Genomic DNA, 22380 nt, shown 5'->3' with positions numbered 1-22380 from the left:
TCTAGAGAGCAGTGAGGGAGGATGGGTGTAGGGAGCAGCAGGTGAGGGTGAGTCTAGAGAGCAGTGAGGGAGGATGAGTGTAGGGAGCAGCAGGTGAGGGTGAGTCTAGAGAGCAGTGAGGGAGGATGGGTGTAGGGAGCAGCAGGTGAGGGTGAGTCTAGAGAGCAGTGAGGGAGGATGGGTGTAGGGAGCAGCAGGTGAGGGTGAGTCTAGGGAGCAGTGAGGGAGGATGAGTGTAGGGAGCAGCAGGTGAGGGTGAGTGTAGAGAGCAGTGAGGGAGGATGGGTGTAGGGAGCAGCAGGTGAGGGTGAGTGTAGAGAGCAGTGAGGGAGGATGGGTGTAGGGAAATGTTGCTGCTGTGTGTCAATGGCTGCCCGCCTAAGCACCATATACACCGCTGCCACCTGGGCCGCACAGCTGGCCAGCGTCTGAGCCAAGTACTGCTACTGCACAGCGCTGCCCGGCAAAACTGCGCATGTGCAATCTAATCCTGCAAATCCCAGCATTTTTGGGCCAAAAAACCCAGGTTCCCGCCGTTCCTGTGATTGGCTTCCCTAACCTGTATGTACATTTAATGAGGTTGTCCAGGCTGAGGACTTACAATGCTCCTCTCTTCAGGGCCTTGCATGATAGGCTGGCGATTGGCACAGTGCCCCTCGTAATGACAGGGATAGAGGCGGCAGGAGGAATAGGACACAGCCTGCATCTGCTACTGGAGTTACGGCCTATCCAAAATACCTGCTGTAGATTGTAAATAAACGCCAGCCATGCAGCCAAGAGTAACAAGCGCTTCACCCGGCCAGGCCCTCCCCACGGTCTCTGGATGTCATTTGGCCTCATTTCTGGGCCATTCCAGGAACAGATTGGAAGCTATTGTTTGGACAATTGGCTGCACATTATACATATGGGGCGGAGGGGGGAGTATTAGTATGTGAGTCAGGGAATTCAGAAATGTGTTGTCTGCAGAGGCTTCCCTCCTGCTCCCCCTGACTGCGCCGTGTAACCCAGTCACCTCAGTAATATGCCCGTTACAGTCATACGCCAGTCCGCCGCTGTCCCTGCATAATCTCCATGCAGAGGGCCTTACTAAGGTCTAATCCCAAGCAAATAGTATTCTAAGGGAATTGTTTTTTTTGTACAACAAATCAGACTTGTGCCATCAAGGGTATAAGGGCCATTCTAAAAACATCTAGGTATAATATGTATGTTATCCACATAGACATGCCGTTATTTGTGACTGGTGCTTAGTAATGTCATTGCTTGTGATGTAATTCAGAAAGGTGCGGTGAGCGCAGTGGCTGGTGAGCCACTGGCTAGTATCAGCCATATTTACACCCACTCTCCCTCCCTTTGTCACACACTGCCTCTCCCTAGTCCCCCCTGTCTTCCTCTGCCACCCTCTGTCTTCCTATTACCCTCTGCATCTACCTAATCACCCACTGCCTCTACCTGACCACCCTCTACCTCTCCCTAGTCACCCTCCGGCCTTCCCCAGTCACCCACTGCCTGTCCAAGGCATCCTCTCACTCATTTCTACCCTCTTCCTTTCCCTGCCACCCTCTGCCTACTACAGTCACCCAATGATTCTCCAAGTCATCCTCTGCCACTCCGTGCCTGCTCCTGTCACCCTCTGTCTCTCCCTGCCGCCTTCACAGGGGGTATAAAATTAGCATTTGCCCCAACCAACATCGTTGTATGCTATCTGTGCTCTGTCAGGTTCCTCTTTCCTGGTGGCACCGGCCAGCATTGCTGCTTACTATCTGTACTCTGTCAGGTTCCTTCCCTGGTGGCATCGGCCAACATTGCTGCATACTATGTGTGCTCTATCGGGATCCTCTTTCCTAGTGGCACTGGCCAGCATTGCTGCTTACTATCTGTGCTCTGTCAGGTTCCTTCCCTGGTGGCATCGGCCAACATCGCTGCAAGCTGTCTGTGCTGTATCAGGTTTCCCTGCTCTGGTGGCATTGGCCAACATCACTGTGTGCTATCTATGCTCTGTCAGGTACCTCTGCACTGGTGGCACTGGACAACATCGCTGTGTGCTGTTTGTGCTGCCAGGTACCTCTTTCCTGGTGGCACTGGCCAGCATTGCTGCATACTATCTATTCTATGTCAGGTTCCCCTGCCCTGGTGGCACTGGACAACATCACTGTGTGCTATCTGCTCTGCCTGGTAGATCTGCCCTGGTGGCATCGGCCAACACCACTGTGTGCTATGTTCTCTGCCTGGTAGGTCTACCCTGGTGGCACCGGCCAACATCACTGTGTGCTATCTGCTCTGCCTGGTAGGTCTGCCCTGGTGGCACCGGCCAACACCACTGTGTGCTATCTGCTCTGCCTGGTATAAGTCTGCCCTGGTGGCACCGGCCAACATCGCTGCCCTGGTAGGTCTGCCCTGGTGGCACCGGCCAACATCGCTGTATGCTATCTGCTCTGCCTGGTAGGTCTGCCCTGGTGGCACTGGCCAACATCGCTGTAAGCTGTCTGCTCTGCCTGGTAGGTCTGCCCTGGTGGCACCGGCCAACACCACTGTGTGCTATCTGCTCTGCCTGGTAGGTCTGCCCTGGTGGCCCCGGCCAACACCACTGTGTGCTATCTGCTCTGCCTGGTAGGTCTGCCCTGGTGGCACCGGCCAACACCACTGTGTGCTATCTGCTCTGCCTGGTAGGTCTACCCTGGTGGCACCGGCCAACATCACTGTGTGCTATCTGCTCTGCCTGGTAGGTCTGCCCTGGTGGCACCGGCCAACACCACTGTGTGCTATCTGCTCTGCCTGGTAGGTCTGCCCTGGTGGCACCGGCCAACATCGCTGTATGCTATCTGCTCTGCCTGGTAGGTCTGCCCTGGTGGCACCGGCCAACATCGCTGTATGCTATCTGCTCTGCCTGGTAGGTCTGCCCTGGTGGCACCGGCCAACATTGCTGTGCTATCTGTGCTCTGTCATTTTGCTCTTCCCTGGTGGCACTGGCCAACATCGCTGTGTGACTGGATCATACAGCCCAATAACGACCTCTGCAATCTGGCTGGACCAGTATGCATTATGGAGCCCTTATCCTCCTGTAGCACATCCCTCTTTCCCTATAGAGGTTATGCTGGCGAGCAGGACCCTCTTACCTCTCTATCTGTTATCTTTCTGTGTTTCCAACTAAACTAAACGGAAGGTGCTGGCGCTATATAAGTAAAAGCTGATAAATAGCCTTACTGTATTCTGAATCCCAATACATGACACAAGCAGCCTCTCTCTGGAGGTCCCCCCCCCCCCCCGGCTTGGGTTCCAAAGCCGCTTGGTGTAACTTTTGGGCCAGGGGTCCAGAGAGCTGACAGATGATGCATGCTTTTTTTGGAGGGGGCGGGGAGCATCATCCAGCTGCTGGACTCGGGGAAGGGGCAAGCCCATCACTGCCAATATTTACTGAGTGCCCGCCACACTCACACTGGCTGTCTCTTTGACAAGGGCGTTGTTTAATTAGGCAGGGGCTTGGGTAACGGATTACTTAACTCAGTGAAGCTGCGGAGGCATCTGCTCCTTGCTTCTGTACGAGGCGGCACATTTACATAACTATGGATGCCTCCCTCCCAGTCTCCTTTTAAAATCGGGATAGCATCTATTTCCTTTTGTGTAGAATGTCCTAAGGGATCGTGTCTGCCGCGTCCTTCTAATGGGAACCACATACCTCTGTCCTGGGGGCCTGCGTATTAGAGGAGGTACTGCTTCACCTGATGTTATTGCACCCCCCTCCCCCTCCCCTTCCCTCTGCTATGTACTAACATTGTGTGTACTATCATTATTCCCTGTTTTATTTATAATGTATAAAGAGCACATTCTGGAAGTAGAGCCTTTTAGGGTCTTAGAACCGGTTGCAGGGTTGATGTGAAAGTTGTTGTACTGGAGAAATATTCAGTGGATGGAATAGTTGGGGCCCAGTCTTGGAGTGGCGGAGACTCGCCATCACTGAGGCAGGTTCCAGAGCTCCGATCGGTGGTTTGGACATAGGGGTGTATAGTAAATAAAACCCGTGTCTCTTAAAGGCCACCGTTCCACTGAAAACGTGCGTGTGTCTAATTACAGCCCGTATGCTGGGTACTAGAGCTCTCCGGAATCGTTCCTGAAATCTCTATTGCTGCTATTTGACAAGATGTGAATCGGCTGACAACCCTTAAGAGTCTGTAGATTAGAACCATTGCTACAAAGTGTGGACTGCACTGGTTGTTTCCATGGTTACAGGTGTGGCAAAGGAGGAGTCTGCTATTCACAACCAGTCAAATGTCAGCATCAGTGTGTTTCTGAGTCTTTAAGCAGATATTTCTGGCAAAAATGTATAGTATTTATTGTAGTACGGATGGTGTAAGGGTTAGCATTACTGCCTCACAGCACTGAGGTCATGGGTTTGGTTCCCAACTTGGCCTCTCGCAGCAAAATCTGACATCCATATACTCGCATGCTGGGGGCCACCCAGCTTGTACGGCGCCGCTTCACGATGCATTCGCAATATAATTGCAAACGCATCAAATAGAGGCAGACCCCTGCCTGCGCAGCCTGATCTGATGGGGACGTACTTTTTTTCCTCTAACGTCCTAGAGGATGCTGGGACTCCGTAAGGACCATGGGGAATAGACGGGCTCCGCAGGAGACATGGGCACTTTAAAAAAGAACTGAACTCTGGGTGTGCACTGGCTCCTCCCTCTATGCCCCTCCTCCAGACCTCAGTTTTAGACTGTGCCCAGAGGAGGATGGGTGCACTGCATGGAGCTCTCCTGAGTTTCCTGCTTAGAAAGCATTTTTGTTAGGATTTTTTATCTTTTTCAGGGAGCACTGCTGGCAACAAGCTCCCTGCATCAAGGGACTGAGGAGAGAGGAGCAGACCTACTTAAATGATAGGCTCTGCTACCTCGGCTACTGGACACCATTAGCTCCAGAGGGAGTGAACACCGGTTCATCCTGGGCGTCCACCGCCAGAGCCGCGCCGCCGTTCTCCTGACAGAGCCAGAAGAAACGAAGTCAGAAGACGTCTCAGGCGGCAGAAGCCTTCGGTGCTTCACTGAGGTAACGCACAGCACCGCAGCTGTGCGTCATTGCTCCCACACACCTCACACACTCCGGTCACTGTAAGGGTGCAGGGCGCAGGGGGGGCGCCCTGGGCAGCAATAAAACACCTCTGCTATGGCAAAAGTCTATATACATGTACAGGTGGGCACTGTACATGTATATAAAAGAGCCCCCGCCATATTTTAGTAAGTTTGAACGGGACAGAAGCCCGCCGCCGAGGGGGCGGGGCTTCTCCCTCAGCACTCACCAGCGCCATTTTCTCTCCACAGCACAGCTGAGAGGAAGCTCCCCGGACTCTCCCCTGCTTGACACACGGTGAAAGAGGGTTTTAAAGTAGAGGGGGGGCACATATTTGGCGATTATACATTACAGCAGCGCTACTGGGTAAACATTCTGTGTTTTTTCCTGGGTCATATAGCGCTGGGGTGTGTGCTGGCATACTCTCTCTCTCTGTCTCTCCAAAGGGCCTAGGGGGGAACCTTTCTTCAGATAAGAGATTCCCTGTGTGTGTGGAGTGTGTCGGTACGTGTGTGTCGACATGTCTGCGGTAAAAGGCTCTCCTACGGAAGAGATGGAGCAAATGTGTGTGGTGTCTCCGTCGACAACGCCGACACCTGATTGGATATGTGAAATTAAGTGCTAAGATGAATTTATTACAAAAGATTAGAGAACAGACAGGGAATCTACCCATGTCTGTCCCTATGTCACAGAGACCTTCAGAGTCTCACAACGCTCACTATCCAAAATAATAGACACTGATATCGACACGGAGTCTGACTCCAGTGTCGACTACGATAATGCAAAGTACAGCCAAGACTGGCAGAAAAGTATTCAATATATGATTATTGTAATAAAAGATGTTTTGCATATCACTGATGACTCATCTGTCCCTGATACGAGGGTACACATGTTTAAGGGGAAGAAAGCTAAGGTAAATTTCCCTCCTCTCATGAAGAAAAAGAGCGGGAATCTCCAGACAAGAAGCTGCAGCTTCCCAAAAAAGAATTCTCAGGGAGTATCCTTTCCCTAATGGGGCCAGGATACGATGGGAATCTTCCCCTAGGGTGTACAATGCATTGACACGTTTACCCAAAAAGGTAGCGCTGACTTAACATCTATCCTCAGGGATCCTGCAGATAGCATGCAGTAAAAGTACTTTGAAGTCCATTTACACACATTCTGGTACACTACTCAGACCGGCGATTGTGTCGGCATGGGTTTATAGCGCTGTAGCAGCGTAGACAGATACCTTATCAGCGGAGATTGAAACCCTAGATAAGGATGCCATGTTATTGTCCCTAGTATGTATGTGTGTGTGTGTGTGTGTGTATATGTGTATATATATATATATATATATATATAAAGACATGCCCAAAGAGACGTTAGTCTACTGGGTTCTAGAGTCAACGCTATGTCGATTTCTGCTAGACGTGTCCTGTGGAACATGCAATGGACAGGTGATGCCGACTAAAAGAGGCATATGGAGGGTTTACCTTACAAGGCTGAGGAATTGTGTGGAGAAGGGCTCTCGGACCTGGTCTCCACAGCTATAGCTGGTAGTTCTGATCTTTTGCCTTATATTCCCTCACAGACTAAGAGGCCCTACACACATGCCGATTTTTTGAAAGATATGAACGATCTCGTTCATAAATGAACGAGAACTCGTTCATATCTTTCAGTGTGGAGGCTCCAGCGATGAACGAAGTGCGGCCCCGCGCTCGTTCATCGCTGGTCCCCCGTCGGCTGTGCATGCAGGCCAATATGGACGATCTCGTCCATATTTGCCTGCACGTCTATGGAGCCGGGTGACGGGGGGAGTGAAGAAACTTCACTCCCCCCGTTACTGCCCCCCTGCCGCCGGGTCGCCCATCGGCCGTAACGGCCGTCGGGCACCTCGGCGGCACATCGCCATATGTGTAGGGCCCATAAGAAAGCACAACATTATCAAATGCAGTCCTTTTGGTCGCAGAATAACAAGAAAGTATGAGGAGCGTCCTTTCTTACCAGAGGTAAGGGCACGGGGCACAGCTAGTTCCCAGGAACAGAAGTCCTCCCCGGCCTCTACTACATCCACCGCATGACGCAGGAGCTCCGCTAAGGGAGTCCGTCCCAGGGGGAGCACGTCTTCGACTCTTCAGCCACATCTGAGTTCACTCACAGGTGGATCCCGGGGCAATAAAAATTGTTCTCAGGGTTACAAAGGAATTCGAAAGGTGCCTCCTCGCCGGTTTTCCTTATCGGACCTACCGGCTTCTCCCCCAGAAGGGGAGATTATATTAAATACAATTCACACATTGTATCTCCAACAGGTGGTGCTCAAGTTTCCCCTCCTGCAACAAGGAAGGGGATATTACTCAACCTTGGCTGTAGTCCCGAATCCGTACGTTTCGGTCGGACCTATTTAAAATGAAAATCTCTGAACCTATACTGGAAAAGGTTCAAATTTAAAGTGGAATTGCTCAGAGCGATCATGGCCAGCCTGGAAAGGGGGGATTTGATGGTGTATCTAGACATAAAGGCTGCATACCTTCATGTTCCCATTTATCCACCCCATCAGGCGTACCTGAGAATTGCGGTACAGTATTGTCATTACCAATTTCAGGGTAATTGGCAGAAATGATGGTGCTCCTACGCAAGCAAGGAGTCGCAGTTATCCCATACTTGGACGATCTCCTATAAGGGCGAGATCAAAAGAGCAGTTGTTGAACAGTGTGTCACTTTCGCTGAAGGTGTCACAGCAACACGGCTGGATTCTCAATATCCTGAAGTCACAGTTGGTTCCTATGACTAGTCTGCCCTTCTTGGGTATGATTCTGGATACGGACCAGAAAGGGGTTTACCTTCAGATAGAGAAGACCCAGGAACTCATGACTCTGGTCAGGAACTTATTGAAACCAAGACAGGTGTCAGAGCATCACTGCACCCGAGTCCGGGGAAAATCATTCCCTTCGGCAGGTTCCATGCGAGGACTTTCAAATGGGACCTACTGGACAAGTGGTCCGGGTCACATCTACAGATTCATCAGTTGATCACCCTCTCCCACAGGGCCAGGGTATCTCTCCTGTGGTGGCTGCAGGGTGCTCACCTTCTATAGGGTCGCAGGTTCGTCATTCAGGACTGGATACTGGTGACCACGGACGCGAGCCTCTGAGGTTGGGGAGCAGTCACACAGGGAAAAATAAAATTTCCAAGGTCTTTGGTCAAGTCAAGAGACTTGTCTTCACATCTTGGAACTAAAGGCCATATACAACTCCCTACTTCAGGCGGAGACCCTACTTCGCGACCAACCGGTTCTGATCCAGTCAGACAACGTCACCGCAGTAGCTCATGTAAACCGCCAAGGCGGCACAAGGAGCAGAGTGGCGATGGCGGAAGCCACCAGAATTCTTCGCTGGGCGGAGAATCATGTAAGTGCACTGTCAGCAGTGTTCATTCCGGGAGTGGACGACTGGGAAGCAGACTTCCTCAGCGGACACGACCTGCGTCCTGGAGAGTGGGGACTTCATCAGGAAGTCTTAGCACAGATTGCAATTCGGTGGAGACTGCCACTGATAGACATGATGGCGTCCCGCCTCAACACAAAGCCGCAGAGTTATTGCGCCAGGTCAAGAGACCCTCAGGCAGTAGCTGTGGACGCCCTAGTGACACCGTGGGTGTTCCAGTCGGTCTATGTGTTTACTCCTCTTCCTCTCATACCCAAAGTGTTGAGGATAATAAGAAAAAGAGGAGTGAGAACAATTCTCATTGTTCCAGATTGGCCACGGAGGACCTGGTATCCAGATCTGCAGGAAATGCTCACAGAGAATCCGTGGCCTCTTCCGCTAAGACAGGACCTGCTGCAGCAGGGGCCCTGTCTGTTCCAAGACTTACCGCGGCTGCGTTTGACGGCATGGCGGTTGAACGCAGGATCCTAGCGGAAAAGGGTATTCCGGAGGAGGTCATTCCTTCCCTAATTAAGGCTAGGAAGGAAGTGACATTGAAACATTATCACCGAATATGGTGAAAATATGTTTCCTGGTGTGAGGCCAGGAATGCTCCTACGGAGGAATTCCTTTTGGGCCGTCTGCTTCACTTCCTTCAAACTGGAGTGAATTTGGGCCTGAAATTAGGATCGATAAAGGTTCAAATTTCGGCCTTATCCATTTTCTTCCAAAAAGAAGTACAAACGTTTGTGAAGGGAGTACTGCATATTCAGCCTCCTTTTGTACCGCCGGTGGCGCCTTGGGACCTTAATGTGGTGTTACGGTTCCTTAAGTCACATTGGTTTGAACCACTTGAGACAGTGGAGTTGAAATATCTCACCTGGAAGGTGGTCATGTTGTTAGCCTTGGCTTCGGCTAGGCGAGTTGCGGAATTGGCGGCTTTATCACCTAAAAGCCCCTATCTGATTTTCCATATGGATAGAACGAAATTGCGGACCCGTCCTCAATTCCTGCCTAAGGTGGTCTCATCCTTTCATATGAACCAACCTATTGTCGTGCCTGTGGCTACGCGTGACTTGGAGGATTCCGAGTCCCTTGATGTGGTCAGGGCTTTGAAACTTTACGTAGCCAGAACGGCTAGGATCTGAAAAACAGAAGCACTGTTTGTCCTGTATGCAGCCAACAAGGTTGGCGGCCCTGCTTCAAAGCAGACTATTGCTCGCTGGATCTGTAACACGATTCAGCAGGCGCATTCTACGGCAGGATTGCCGTTACCTAAATCGGTTAAGGCCCATTCCACTAGGAAGGTGGGCTCTTCTTGGGCGGCTGTCCGAGGGGTCTCGGCACTACAGCTGTGCCGAGCTGCTACTTGGTCGGGGTCAAAAACCTTTGCAAATTTCTATAAGTTTGATACCCTGGCTGAGGAGGACCTCCTGTTTGCTCAATTCGGTGCTACAGAGTCATCCGCACTCTCCCGCCCGTTTGGGAGCTTTGGTATAATCCCCATGGTCCTTACGGAGTCCCAGCATCCTCTAGGACGTTAGAGAAAATAAGATTTAAACCTACCGTTAAATCTTTTTCTCGTAGTCCGTAGAGGATGCTGGGCGCCCGTCCCAAGTGCGGACTACTTCTGCAAGACTTGTATATAGTTATTGCTTACATAAGGGTTATGTTGTAGTGTCATCGGTTTGGCCGAGACTATGTTGTTTGTTCATACTGTTAACTGGGTAGTTTATTACAAGTTATACGGTGTGATTGGTGTGGCTGGTATGAATCTTGCCCTTAGATTATCAAAATCCTTTCCTCGTAGTGTCCATCTCCTCTGGGCACAGTTTCTCTAACTGAGGCCTGGAGGAGGGGCATAGAGGGAGGAGCCAGTGCACACCCAGAGTTCAGTTCTTTCTTAAAGTGCCCATGTCTCCTGCGGAGCCCGTCTATTCCCCATGGTCCTTACGGAGTCCCAGCATCCTCTACGGACTACGAGAAAAAGATTTACCGGTAGGTTTAAAATCTTATTTTTTTTTCATGGGACTCTGCCTTCCCCCTGGTGTGCCCTGTCCTCTGATTGGCCCACCACAGTCACATGTCTGACAGTATTGACGCCCATCAATGGTTGAAACTGTCAGTAGTTTTTAGTCAGTGGTTTCTTGCCATTGATGTAAAGTACCCGTGGCACCATCAAGGTTGAACCACCTGCTGTGTTGTAATGGGATCTGATGCGGGTCGAAAAGCTCAGACTGACTTGCTGTGGCATCACTGGCCAGGTCCCTGTGTATGAATCATCCAAAGAAAACCGCATTTCTGCAAATGTAGACTTCCCACATCTCCTCTGGGCCCTCCCACACCCAATCCACCGGCTACGATCCCGCCGCTCCACACCTGCCTCCCCTCTCTGTCAGGCCCTTCACTGGCTCCTCTTCCGCTACAGAATCCTCTTCAAACTCCTCACTGTCATGTACAAGGCCCTCTCTGACTCCACTGATCCCCACATCTCCAACCTCATCTCCATACACACTCCCTCTCACGCCCTCTCTGGAAAGCCAGTGCCCACCAGCTTTCCTCCCCTCTGGTTACCTCCTCTCAATCCAGAATCCAAGATTTCTCCTGTGCTGCCCCTTTCCATTGGAACGATCTCCCTCCTTCCATCAGAGGTTCAAGCGGGCACCTGTTCATAAAAGCTTATCTGTCCACCACTTAACCATGTAGTGCTATTTGCTACTTGTCTACTTTATTGTAGTGTTCTCTGTACTGTACTGTTTTACCCTCGACCGTCTTTTTGCTTGCTCCCTGTACGGCTCTGTGGATCACTTGTGGTGCCCTACAAATAAAGTTTAATAATACTATCAATGTTTCATACTTCAAGGGTAAGGCAGATAATATGAAATGGTATGCTCTTCCTCAGCCAGAAGCCTGCTCCGTTTCTTCCCTGCACCATCTGGCACCTTCTCTGCATTTCATCCCACAAATGAAGATTAAGGGGGACATTTACTAAGCAGTGATAAGAGCGGAGAAGTGAGCCAGTGGAGAAGTAGCCCCATCAACCAATCAGCAGCTCTGTATCATTTTATAGTATGCAAATTATAGATGTTACTTCAGGACTGATTGGTTGCCATGGGCACTTCTCCACTGGCTCACTTCTCCGCTCTTATCACTGCTTAGTAAATGTCCCCCTAAGTATCTGCACTCTTCTCATCTTCCAACTCTACCAGCTCTCCTCTTGATCCTACCGTATACCCTCACAAATCAAAAAGCTCTGTCTCCTGTGCTCATCCCAACCTTAACTCTGTCATCTCTCTCTCTCTCTCTCTCTCCTTGTATCCTTCCATCATTATTCAAGCATGCAGGTGATTACTCTCACTATTTTGATAAATAAAACTGAATTTTGAACCAATCTTTCTCTGAAATTACCGTCCCAGGTTTCGGCTCACTTGCACCTCCAACCTTCTTGAGAGACTTGCCTACCCCGGCTTACCCTCACCCTACTGCATAGCCCTAACCTTCGCTTCCTGTAGCCTAACTCTAACTTCCTCCCCCCCCCCCCCACAGCCTAACCCCAGCCTTCCCCCTAGTGCTAAATCCTAACCCTCACCCTGGTGCCCCTAATCTCCCATCCGCACCCAACCCTAACCCTCCCCTTCCGTAGCCTAACCCTCACTGCTAGTACCTAACCTTCTCTCCCACAATCTAACCCTCATTCTATTGCCTAACCTCCCCTCCCTCACCCTAACCCTGACCCTCCCCTCCTGTAGCCTAACCCTGACCCTCCCCTCCTGTAGCCTAACCCTCACCACTAGTACCTAACCCTGACTCTCCCCTAGTGCCTAACCCTCCCCTCCTGTAGCCTAACTCTCACCACTAGTACCTAACCCTGATTGTCCCCCTAGTGCCTAACCCTCTCCTCCCGTAGCCTAACCCTCTCCTCCCGTAGCCTAACCCTCACCACTAGTACATAACCCTGATTCTCCCCCTAGTACCTAACCCTCTCCTCCAGTAGCCTAACCCTCACCACTAGTACATAACCCTGATCCTCCCCCTAGTACCTAACCCTCTCCTCCAGTAGCCTAACCCTCACCACTAGTACATAACCCTGATTCTCCCCCTAGTAACTAACCCTCCCCTCCCGTAGCCTAACCCTCACCACTAGTACATAACCCTGATTCTCCCCCTAGTACCTAACCCTCTCCTCCCGTAGCCTAACCCTCACCACTAGTACCTAACCCTGACTCTCCCCCTAGTGCCTAACCCTCCCCTCCCGTAGCCTAACTCTCACCTCTAGTACCTAACCCTGACTCTCCCCCTAGTGCCTAACCCTCCCCTCCTGTAGCCTAACCCTCACCACTAGTACCTAACCCTGATTGTCCCCCTAGTGCCTAACCCTCTCCTCCCGTAGCCTAACCCTCTCCTCCCGTAGCCTAACCCTCACCACTAGTACCTAACCCTGACTCTCCCCCTAGTGCCTAACCCTCCCCTCCTGTAGCCTAACACTGACTCTCCCCCTAGTGCCTAACCCTCCCCTCCCGTAGCCTAACTCTCGCCACTAGTACCTAACCCTGACTCTCCCCCTAGTGCCTAACCCTAAGCCTCCACTGCCACAGCCTAACCCCAACCCTCCAGTCCTTGCAAAATGTTGACATTTCACATATCGGTATTGTGAACATGCCAACACGTTCATTGTCGACATTTCAACAATGTCCTACCTCTATGACTGTTTATAACCCAGTTTGTTATTGTTATTTCAAATTGTAAAGCGCAACGGAATTTGCTGCGCTATATAAGAAACTGTTAATAAATAAAATGTCAACATCATGACGGTCGACATTGTGGTGTCGACATTATATTTGACTTCATACCCTAATTCATAGTGAATTGATAGACTGGCTGTCGGTTCAGCTCACAGTTCAAAACAAAATTTCATCCAGTGATTAAACATGTTATAAATGCATAGTGTTCCGTACAGATGAAGAGAACCATCACTATTACATGATAACCTCAAATATTAATATCAGAAAATGATGTGTGCGAGATCCCGGTAATGTCCCACATGGCCAATGGGGTCCCCAGTAGCTCTGCCAAACCGATCGTCCATAGCCAGTGCAATTTAGTTTCGGCTATATTAAAGTATGCAGTTGGGATATTAACATTAAAATGCTCTGAGCAGCATTTTAACATTGTTGTCATACTGGAGCCGGCAACCAGACTCCGACACAGGCAGTGTCGAAAAATTATTGTTGAACTGCCATAAAAAAAAAATATTTTAAAGTAGCCATCCCCCCCCCCCCCCCCCCCCCCCAATTATTAATTTCTAATCCACAACCATTTTGTATCTGATTGTAGTGATGTGGCATTTCCAGTAGAGGGCACCAAACCCTAGTTTACCCTGTTTGCCATATGTCAGAAATCACGTACAGTTAATGCTTTTATTTCCGAGTTGGAAAATGAATCTTCCCTGAGTGATATGTGATGTTTCCTTCCCTGACTAAAGAACTTGTCATGTTTTTAATTGACCATGTATTGTGTTTATAGTTCTGTGCGCCTCTTATGACACTTGAGTGTAAGCTCTTGGAAACAAGGGTTGTCTTCGTTTCTGTATCTGTGATCTATTGCACTAAATGAAATTTCCCAAAGCATTGATGTTGTTTTGTTTTATTCTAACGTTACTTATTGCATTTTTTGGTGGTCATTGTATACATTTATATATATATATGTACATGTGATTGTCACTGTATACATTTATATACATGTAGATATGGCGGTCACTCTGTACATCTATATACATGTAGATATGGCGGCCACTGTATACATCTATATACATTTAGGTATGGCGGTCACTCTATACATCTATATACATGTAGATATTGCAGTCACTGTATACATTTATATACATGTAGATATGGCGGTCACTATACATCTATATACATGTAGATATGGCGCTCACTCTATACATCTATATACATGTAGATATGGCGGTCACTCTATACATCTATATACATGTAGATATGGCGGTCACTCTATACATCTATATACATGTAGATATGGCGCTAACTCTATACATCTATGTACATGTAGATATGGCAGTCACTCTATACATATATATATATATATATATATATATTACATGTAGATATGGCGCTCACTCTATACATCTATATACATGTAGATATGGTGATCACTGAGGTAATACTTTAGCCACTGTCAGATTGAAATATGTGCAGTAAATCATCGCTCAGGGCAAGCCTCTTCCCCACATCTGCCGCCATCTTGCTGACTTTGCACTGCGCCCCGGCCATTTCTTTGACTGCTTACAGTGTATTGTTACCTTTGCAGGACCTTACAGGAGTAAACCTTGGGCCCTGTCCCTTTCCCTGAAGTAATGGAGAGTCTGGGGGACAATAAAGACGGTAAGGGTTACCTTTATATTAAGATGCTTTATCCGTGTTGTGTCCATTCCTGATGTATGTGTAATCCCACCTTATGGAGCGACAATGATGTGTATGGCGGGGAGTGATGGTAATGGATGTGACAGGAGCTCGGTCCCCTAGTGTGATCCATGTGATGTCTCATCGGCAGGCTGCAGTTCTGGGGGGTCATCCAGCTATAGCAGAGCTGATTCATATTAGGTAGCTACAGCTTGGCTTACCGTACATCGCATGCATTGCTTTTCATCCTCTCATGAGTTGCTGTTATGACAGTATTGCATCTAGTACTTACCACCTTGACCGCGGTGCAGTATAGTGCCCCCCCCCCCCCCCATTTATAGTGACCGGATCTCGCATCTAGTACTTCCCACCTTGACCGAGGTGCAGTATAGTGCCGCAGCGCCCCCCCCCCCCATGTATAGTGACTGGATCTCGCATCTAGTACTTCCCACCTTGACCGAGGTGCAGTATAGTGCCGCAGCCCCCCCCACCATGTATAGTGACTGGATCTCGCATCTAGTACTTTCCACCTTGACCGAGGTGCAGTATTGTGCCGCCCCCCCCCCCCCCCCCCCATTTATAGTGACCGGATCTCGCATCTAGTACTTCCCACCTTGACCGAGGTGCAGTATAGTGCTGCCCCCCCCCCCCCCCAGTTATAGTGACCGGATCTCGCATATAGTACTTCCCACCTTGACCGAGGTGCAGTATAGTGCCCCCCCCCCCCCCCCATTTATAGTGACCGGATCTCACATCTGGTACTTCCCACCTTGACCGAGGTGCAGTATAGTGCGCCCCCCCTATTTATTGTGACCGGATCTCGCATCTAGTACTTCCCACCTTGACCGAGGTGCAGTATAGTGCCCCTCCCATTTTTAGTGACCGGATCTTAGTGAATATTTAACATTCCAAGAACATAAAGGGGGGCTATTAAGTAATACATCATGACACTCAGCCCCCAAGCGCTGGTGCATATTTCCCAGTTTATAATTGACCCCCGCCCCAGGATGGATGGATAAAGAGGGACACTGACACTGTCCAAGCTGACAGGATGTAGTAGCTCACAGGTTCTACATGTCATACACGGATGGGGGGGGATATTATCAGTCAGAGAACATCCTCTCTACGTCCATCTGTTTACAGAAGACCAAACCTTTAGTGTAACCCGGAGCCCCGGGATTGATCATTTATCAGTGCTAATGTATCTGTATGTTCAGTCACAGATCAGATGTGTTTACTGACCCCGTGGCCTAGGGCTTTAGTGGAATTTAGTCTGTTCTGTAATCCTTCATGTCTCCTGTCTGTGTTCCTTCCTTCTCTCCCTCTATGACCCCATGTTAGGTCGTCTCTCCTGTCTGGTTTTTTTTTTTTTCCACACTCCAATTATCTTATTCTCTTTTCATCTGCGTGTGTCTCTCTCTCTCTCTCTTTGGGGGAGATTTAATTAAGCGCGAGGTCCCCGCTGCACACCCATCCGGGTGCAAAAACTTGCTATCTTGTGTTATCTGCCGGTAACATCCAGCAAAGACACATTTGGGACCTTATCCTTTTCTGACTCTCCACCTTTACTGTTCCCCTTTCCTGCTCCTGTAACAGAAGCACTCTGCTTAATTCCTTCTTTTGACGGGAACGCATGTTGCACAATTAAAGTGTATCCGCCGTCCACTCTCACTGTAGGCGGCCATTTTGTAAGCTCGATATTGGCTCACCCTGTTATTTCATTTGACACATGTAATATATGCTTAGATTCCTACAAAATGGCTGCCTCCGCAGTGGGCAGTAGGTACATTTTAAGGTCAAACAAACAATGGTAGCTGCTCAATCATTCCTGGAGATAATTATATATTATATATCAGGTGCTAGAAAAGGGGAGGGGTCACAAACAAACAGCAGACAGAGGATGGGGGGGGGTTTCTAGAAAAGGGGAGTGGTCACAGGGGAGGTTTCCCAAAAGGGGAGAGGTCACAAACAAACCGCAGACAGGGGGGGGGGTGTATCCCCCCCAGCACACTAAAAATTACCTGTAACCATACCTGAACCTATCTGGTAATAGAATTTCAGAGAAATTGGTCGCATGCGTTTGCAAAGACATGTTTAGCTGCTGAGCTGCTTGACGGCTTCTCTGATATCGGCAGTCCTAACACTACATAATGGCAGTGCCCACATAGGGCCATGTGATTTGTCTCCTCATGATAAAGGCTCATACAAAAAGGCATCCAGATAGAGGGCAAGCTTACCTGGGAGCCACCCCCAGGATCTCCCCCCCCACCCCCTTCCACCCTGGTATTCCCCCAGCACACTAAAAATTACCTGTAACCATACCTGATCCTATCTGGTAATAGAACTTCAGAGAAATTGGTTGCATGCGTTTGCAAAGACATGTTTAGCTGCTGAGCTGCGTCAAGGCTTCTCCAATATCAGCATTCCTAACACTACACATGCGACCAATTTCTCTGAAATTCTGTTACCAGATAGGTTCAGGTATGGTTGCAAGTAATTTTTAGTGTACTGGGGGGATACACCCCCCTTCCCCTCTCTGTCCACATTTTAATGTACCCAGGATTGGAGGAGGGACCCCAGACTGCTCCATTTCCACTAGTTCTTCCTTTTATTATTGTAATGTAGCATATGTTCCCTTCACCCATTCCATATTACCTTGGCATTAATAGGACCGTGTATAAAGCACACCACTCTTCTCCTTTAACACAGAATGGCCTACTGTGGAACAATGCATTGTGAAACCTGATTGGCCACTTGTGATTTTGACCAAACATATAGGATTTTGATTGCAATGGAAACTGTCTGCCCAGTGTTGTCATACTATAGCCAGGCAATGGGGATATTTATATATACTGTACGTCATAGGTGATTTGTATTAAATACATTTACTAATAGCTCACGTGATCTGTGTACCCCCAGCGGTGGCAGTAATGGCTCCTTCTCCCGGGATAAGAGCCTGTAGACCTTTAAATTTGCAGGTTGGCAGCATCATCCAATCAGCTGCAGCGACACAGAGTCAGTACAGTCTACTGATTGGAGCGATTAAGGACGAGTAGCTTATATGTACAATTCTCATTGGGGTTCCGGGGATCAGCCCACCATGGTTCCACTATAGTTGAGGCGACAATATAAGTAAGATATACGGAGGAAACATCCATTCGCAGTCTGGAGTCGGCTGAAGGATGGTCGGGAGAGTCTGGCAGGTGTGATAACCAACCAAACAATCCAGACCGTTTTCCAAACTGTGAACGATCATCGTTCATGTCCGTCAGCCGATTTATCGTCTGATTGTATTTATCGTTCCGTGTATGACCAGCTATGTATAGACCCACTATATCGCCATGGTGACGACTCCTTCTCTGCACCCTCCGTAACAGTTATGTTAAACTCTTTACATTGATAGATTTTGCTGTTCTATTGTAGATTTTCTATTTATGTTTAACGAGCAGTGTTGTTTTGTTTGTTTTTGTCTCTCAGGACCAGATTACTCCCTGTTTTTGTCCTCCCTCCGTATCGCATGGGCCCTAAAGGATATGGAGCAGGTAAGTCACTTAATGTCTTCCCGCTGAATAACTGGAGCCATGCTGCATTAAGCATTCATATAGCAACAAGGCAGGATTTCAGGATGTGCTGGTCCTGTACCGCTTCGTCTAGTCACATGACTTTACACTGCAGACTGTTACTGCTTTCCTGCACATAGAACTTCCCTTCTCATTGGTACAGTGAAATATACGTTTATAAGGCAACATATGAAGGCCACACTGACTAAATCAGCAAATTGCCTGGCAGTTGTTTGCGCTCCAGAACCAGCCTCTGCCCGCTTGTGTTCCGTGGGTAATTGTGCGCGTTGTAAGAGGAATGTTCCTGGATATGAGGTTGAACAAGTATCCTGTTTATGGCGGATAGTTTGTTGTCCCAGAAAATACATATACGCCTATAACCAGCTGATTTGTGCCGCAACAGGCCCAGGGCAACGTGAGACAATTCATCGCAACACTGGACGACCCGGAGACCGCGCTCTTGGACCTGCTGGACGACTGTAATTCCTCTAAGGGAAGAGGGAATTCTCTTCCCGTTTTCTTGGCTAATGAATTTCAAAGGTGGCTCATAGATCATCCGGAAAGCCATCAGGTGAGACATTACATTGTGCTTTGTACAAGAAGGAAACTGGATTGCTCTAGGATTGCTGTAGATTATATTATGTATAATGTATCACCCATGTCACCCACCTATAAAGTACAGAGATAGTAATAATTTACTGGTGATTGTGCATAGCTCCTATTACACAAGTCTTCCTAATGGAATCCGTATATTTTGTCACAATGCTACGCGTGTCCACACTGACCACGTCGGCATTCATAATGATAAATGATTAGACTGCTGACAAGACATTCCTTGTGGTCTACTGGTGACTTAACCAGGTCCAGCAGCTCCAGCGGTGTCTTAAGTTTATAACCCTCCCCCCAGTGCCTGGCCCTAACCCTCCCCCTAGTGCCTGACCCTAACTCTCTCCCCAGTGCCTGACCCTAACCCTCTCCCCAGTGCCTGACCCTAACCCTCTCCCCAGTGCCTGACTCTAACCCTCTTCCTAGTGCCTGACCCTAACTCTCTCCCCAGTGCCTGACCCTAACCCTCTCCCCAGTGCCTGACCCTAACCCTCTCCCCAGTGCCTGACTCTAACCCTCTCCCAGTGCCTGACCCTAACCCTCCCGAGTGCCTGACCCTAACCCTCTCCCTAGTGCCTAACCCTCTTCTTAGTGCCTGACCCTAACCCTCCCGCTAGTGCCTGACCCTAACCCTCTCCCTAGTGCCTGACCCTAACCCTCTCCCTAGTGCCTGACCCTAACCCTCTCCCTAGTGCCTGACCCTAACCCTCCCCCTCGTGCCTGACCCTAACCTTCTCCCTAGTGCCTGACCCTAACCCTCTCCCTAGTGCCTGACCCTAACCCTCTCCCTAGTGCCTGACCCTAACCCTCTCCCTAGTGCCTGACCCTAACCCTCTCCCTAGTGCCTGACCCTAACCCTCCCCCTAGTGCCGGACTCTAACCCTCTCCCTAGTGCCTGACCCTAACCCTCTCCCTAGTGCCTGACCCTAACCCTCCCCCTAGTGCCTGACCCTAACCCTCCCCCTAGTGCCTGACCCTAACCCTCTCCCTAGTGCCTGACCCTAACCCTCTCCCTAGTGCCTGACCCTAGCCCTCCCCTTAGTGCCTGACCCTAACCCTCCCCCTAGTGCCTGACTCTAACCCTCTCCCTAGTGCCTGACCCTAACCCTCTCCCTAGTGCCTGACTCTAACCCTCTCCCTAGTGCCTGACCCTAACCCTCTCCCTAGTGCCTGACCCTAACCCTCCCCCTAGTGCCTGACCCTAACCCTCTTCCCAGTGCCTGACCCTAAGTCTCCCCCTAGCGCCTGACTCTAACCTTTCGGTCTTTGCAAAACTGCGGCTTTTCACATGTAGACATTGTGAACGTGTCGATATCATAACTCCTCATGATGCTCTCATGGTATTGAGTACTGAAATGACATCCCTACTGATGGGTATAATGACACGTGTAATCTACAGTACATCATCAGCAGTACTCATGTATTATATTATATAAAGATCGGACTTTTTACCAGTGGTCATTCCAGGAATTTATTGTAGCCGATAAGGGATAAGTATATAAAGGAGTGAAGAAGCTTCTAACTGGGAATTTATAGAATATACTTGATAATTGTTACCTCAAAGCTGGTGGTTGCTATGGGCAACTTCACCTGTCCACTTCTACACTCTTTTCACTATAAATACATCAACCCATCAGTCGGGTTCGGTATGTGTGACCGCTTACACATACTGAACGGGGGGGGGGAGGAGCATACTTTGCCCTGTTGGGATTTTAAAGATTGTGATGCCGGCTCGATAGGGGCACAGTAAAAATGGGGGGGGGGGGGGGGGAGCATACTTACTTTGCCCTGTTGGGATTTTAAAGATTGTGATGCCGGCTCGATAGGGGCACAGTAAAAATGTCCCCCCCCCCCCCCCCCCCACCTGTACCTCTATACCTAACCTAACCTTCCCCACCGGCCCTAGCCCTAACCTGCCCGCTATACTTCCGGTCAGGATCCCGACAGCTGGTCTCTTAACGGCATCCCATTTTAGATAGGTTGCCCACCTTCTGATGACTATAATATACTGCTATATAAATAGCCTCATGCAATAATCAATACATTGCAGAAAGGACCTTTCCGTACACTTTCACCATCCGGTAATGATATTGGGGGTTATTCCGAGTTGATCGCTAGCTGCCGTTGTTCGCAGCGATCAGACTAAAAATCGGCATTTCTGCGCTTTTGTGGTTTTGCACAGGTTCTAGCAACGTTTTCATTCGCACTGGCGGCCGCAAGAAGATTGAAAGGAAGTGGGCGTTTCTGGGTGTCAACTGACCGTTTTAAGGGAGTGCTTAGAAAAACGCAGTCGTGGCTGGGCGAACGCTGGGCGGGTGCAAGACGTCAAAAGCCAACCCACCAACGTTAGAATCAACGCACACGAAGAGTAACTACAGGGCTGGTCTTGTTTTGCACAAAATGATTTTGTAGGCGCTCTGCAGCACAGGTGTTCGCACAGCTGAAAAGCGAAAATACACTCCCCAGTGGGCGACGACTGTGCATTTGCACAGCTGCTAAAAACTGCTAGCGAGCGATCAACTCGGAATGACCACCTTTGTCATCTGTCTTGTGTCTCTGCATTGGATAAAATTGTGAAAAGCAGGTTTATGTTCTATCCAAGATGTGGGTGGGGGGGAGAAGCCACTGAGCAGGATAATGTAAAAGCTTGGAAGTTAGGTAAGAAGAAATGTTCAGCAGTAGTTAGTGAAAGTTGCAGGAAGGCGTGCACTAAGCAGGAAAGTAGAGCAAATGTAGCGTATCCTTTTAATGGTCATTAATGTCCCCAGACTCCTCTGTGTCTTTCAGTCTGGCTTGAAATTGAAGAAGCTGCAGACGCGCGTGTTCAGTTTAGTCGTGGAAGGGCCGCTTTTGGATATCCTAATGTCCATCTACCGGCTGCAGGATGCCGACCAATGTTTTCTGCTGGGGCACGTTACACACCTGCACCAGGTGGGAAAGTATAAAGAGGTAAGTGTCGGAGGACTTACTGTCCAGCTTTGTGTGTGTATGGGGTGGGGTGGGGTGGGGGGAATATCCTTGACCTAAGGATGACCGTAGCAGACTGTAACTACGTCCCTCATATGGAAAGGTAGCGTCTAGTTTACCTTCGTGGAGAGGACCTTTCCCATAACCCCCTGGGTCCATGTCACAGTCTATTTGGAATAGTAAAGTGTGGCGAGCGGAGCGAAGCGGAGCGAGATACCGAGCCCGACGCGTGGCGAGTGAAGCGAGAACGCGAGGGTCCAATGCTGCATAGAAAAGAAAATTACCCCAAACGAACGGAGAACAAAGAAAACAATTAGGCGCTGTAAGGGCGGAAGTTCTCTCCTGCCCACTCGTTTTGTCACT

At 49.4% G+C, this 22380-nt stretch overlaps 1 protein-coding gene across 7 annotated transcripts in view; it reads left to right on the top strand.

Moving 5' to 3' along the window:
- EXD3 (exonuclease 3'-5' domain containing 3) overlaps positions 1-22380 on the top strand; it is a 347667-nt gene that overhangs the window by 90532 nt on the left and 234755 nt on the right. For all 7 annotated transcript variants that reach the window (XM_063936229.1, XM_063936230.1, XM_063936224.1 and 4 more), the window contains 4 exons: positions 14793-14866; positions 18362-18426; positions 18848-19015; positions 21838-21999. In XM_063936229.1, the coding sequence (XP_063792299.1) occupies positions 14839-14866; positions 18362-18426; positions 18848-19015; positions 21838-21999 (423 nt within the window). In that variant the 5' untranslated portion in view covers positions 14793-14838. The remainder of the gene's footprint in view (positions 1-14792; positions 14867-18361; positions 18427-18847; positions 19016-21837; positions 22000-22380) is intronic.

The sequence above is a fragment of the Pseudophryne corroboree genome, chromosome 8 (assembly GCF_028390025.1).
Source record: "Pseudophryne corroboree isolate aPseCor3 chromosome 8, aPseCor3.hap2, whole genome shotgun sequence".
Classification (NCBI taxonomy): domain Eukaryota; kingdom Metazoa; phylum Chordata; class Amphibia; order Anura; family Myobatrachidae; genus Pseudophryne; species Pseudophryne corroboree.
Note: the sequence above shows the minus strand (reverse complement) of the source record. Positions and strands in the feature narration are given on the sequence as shown.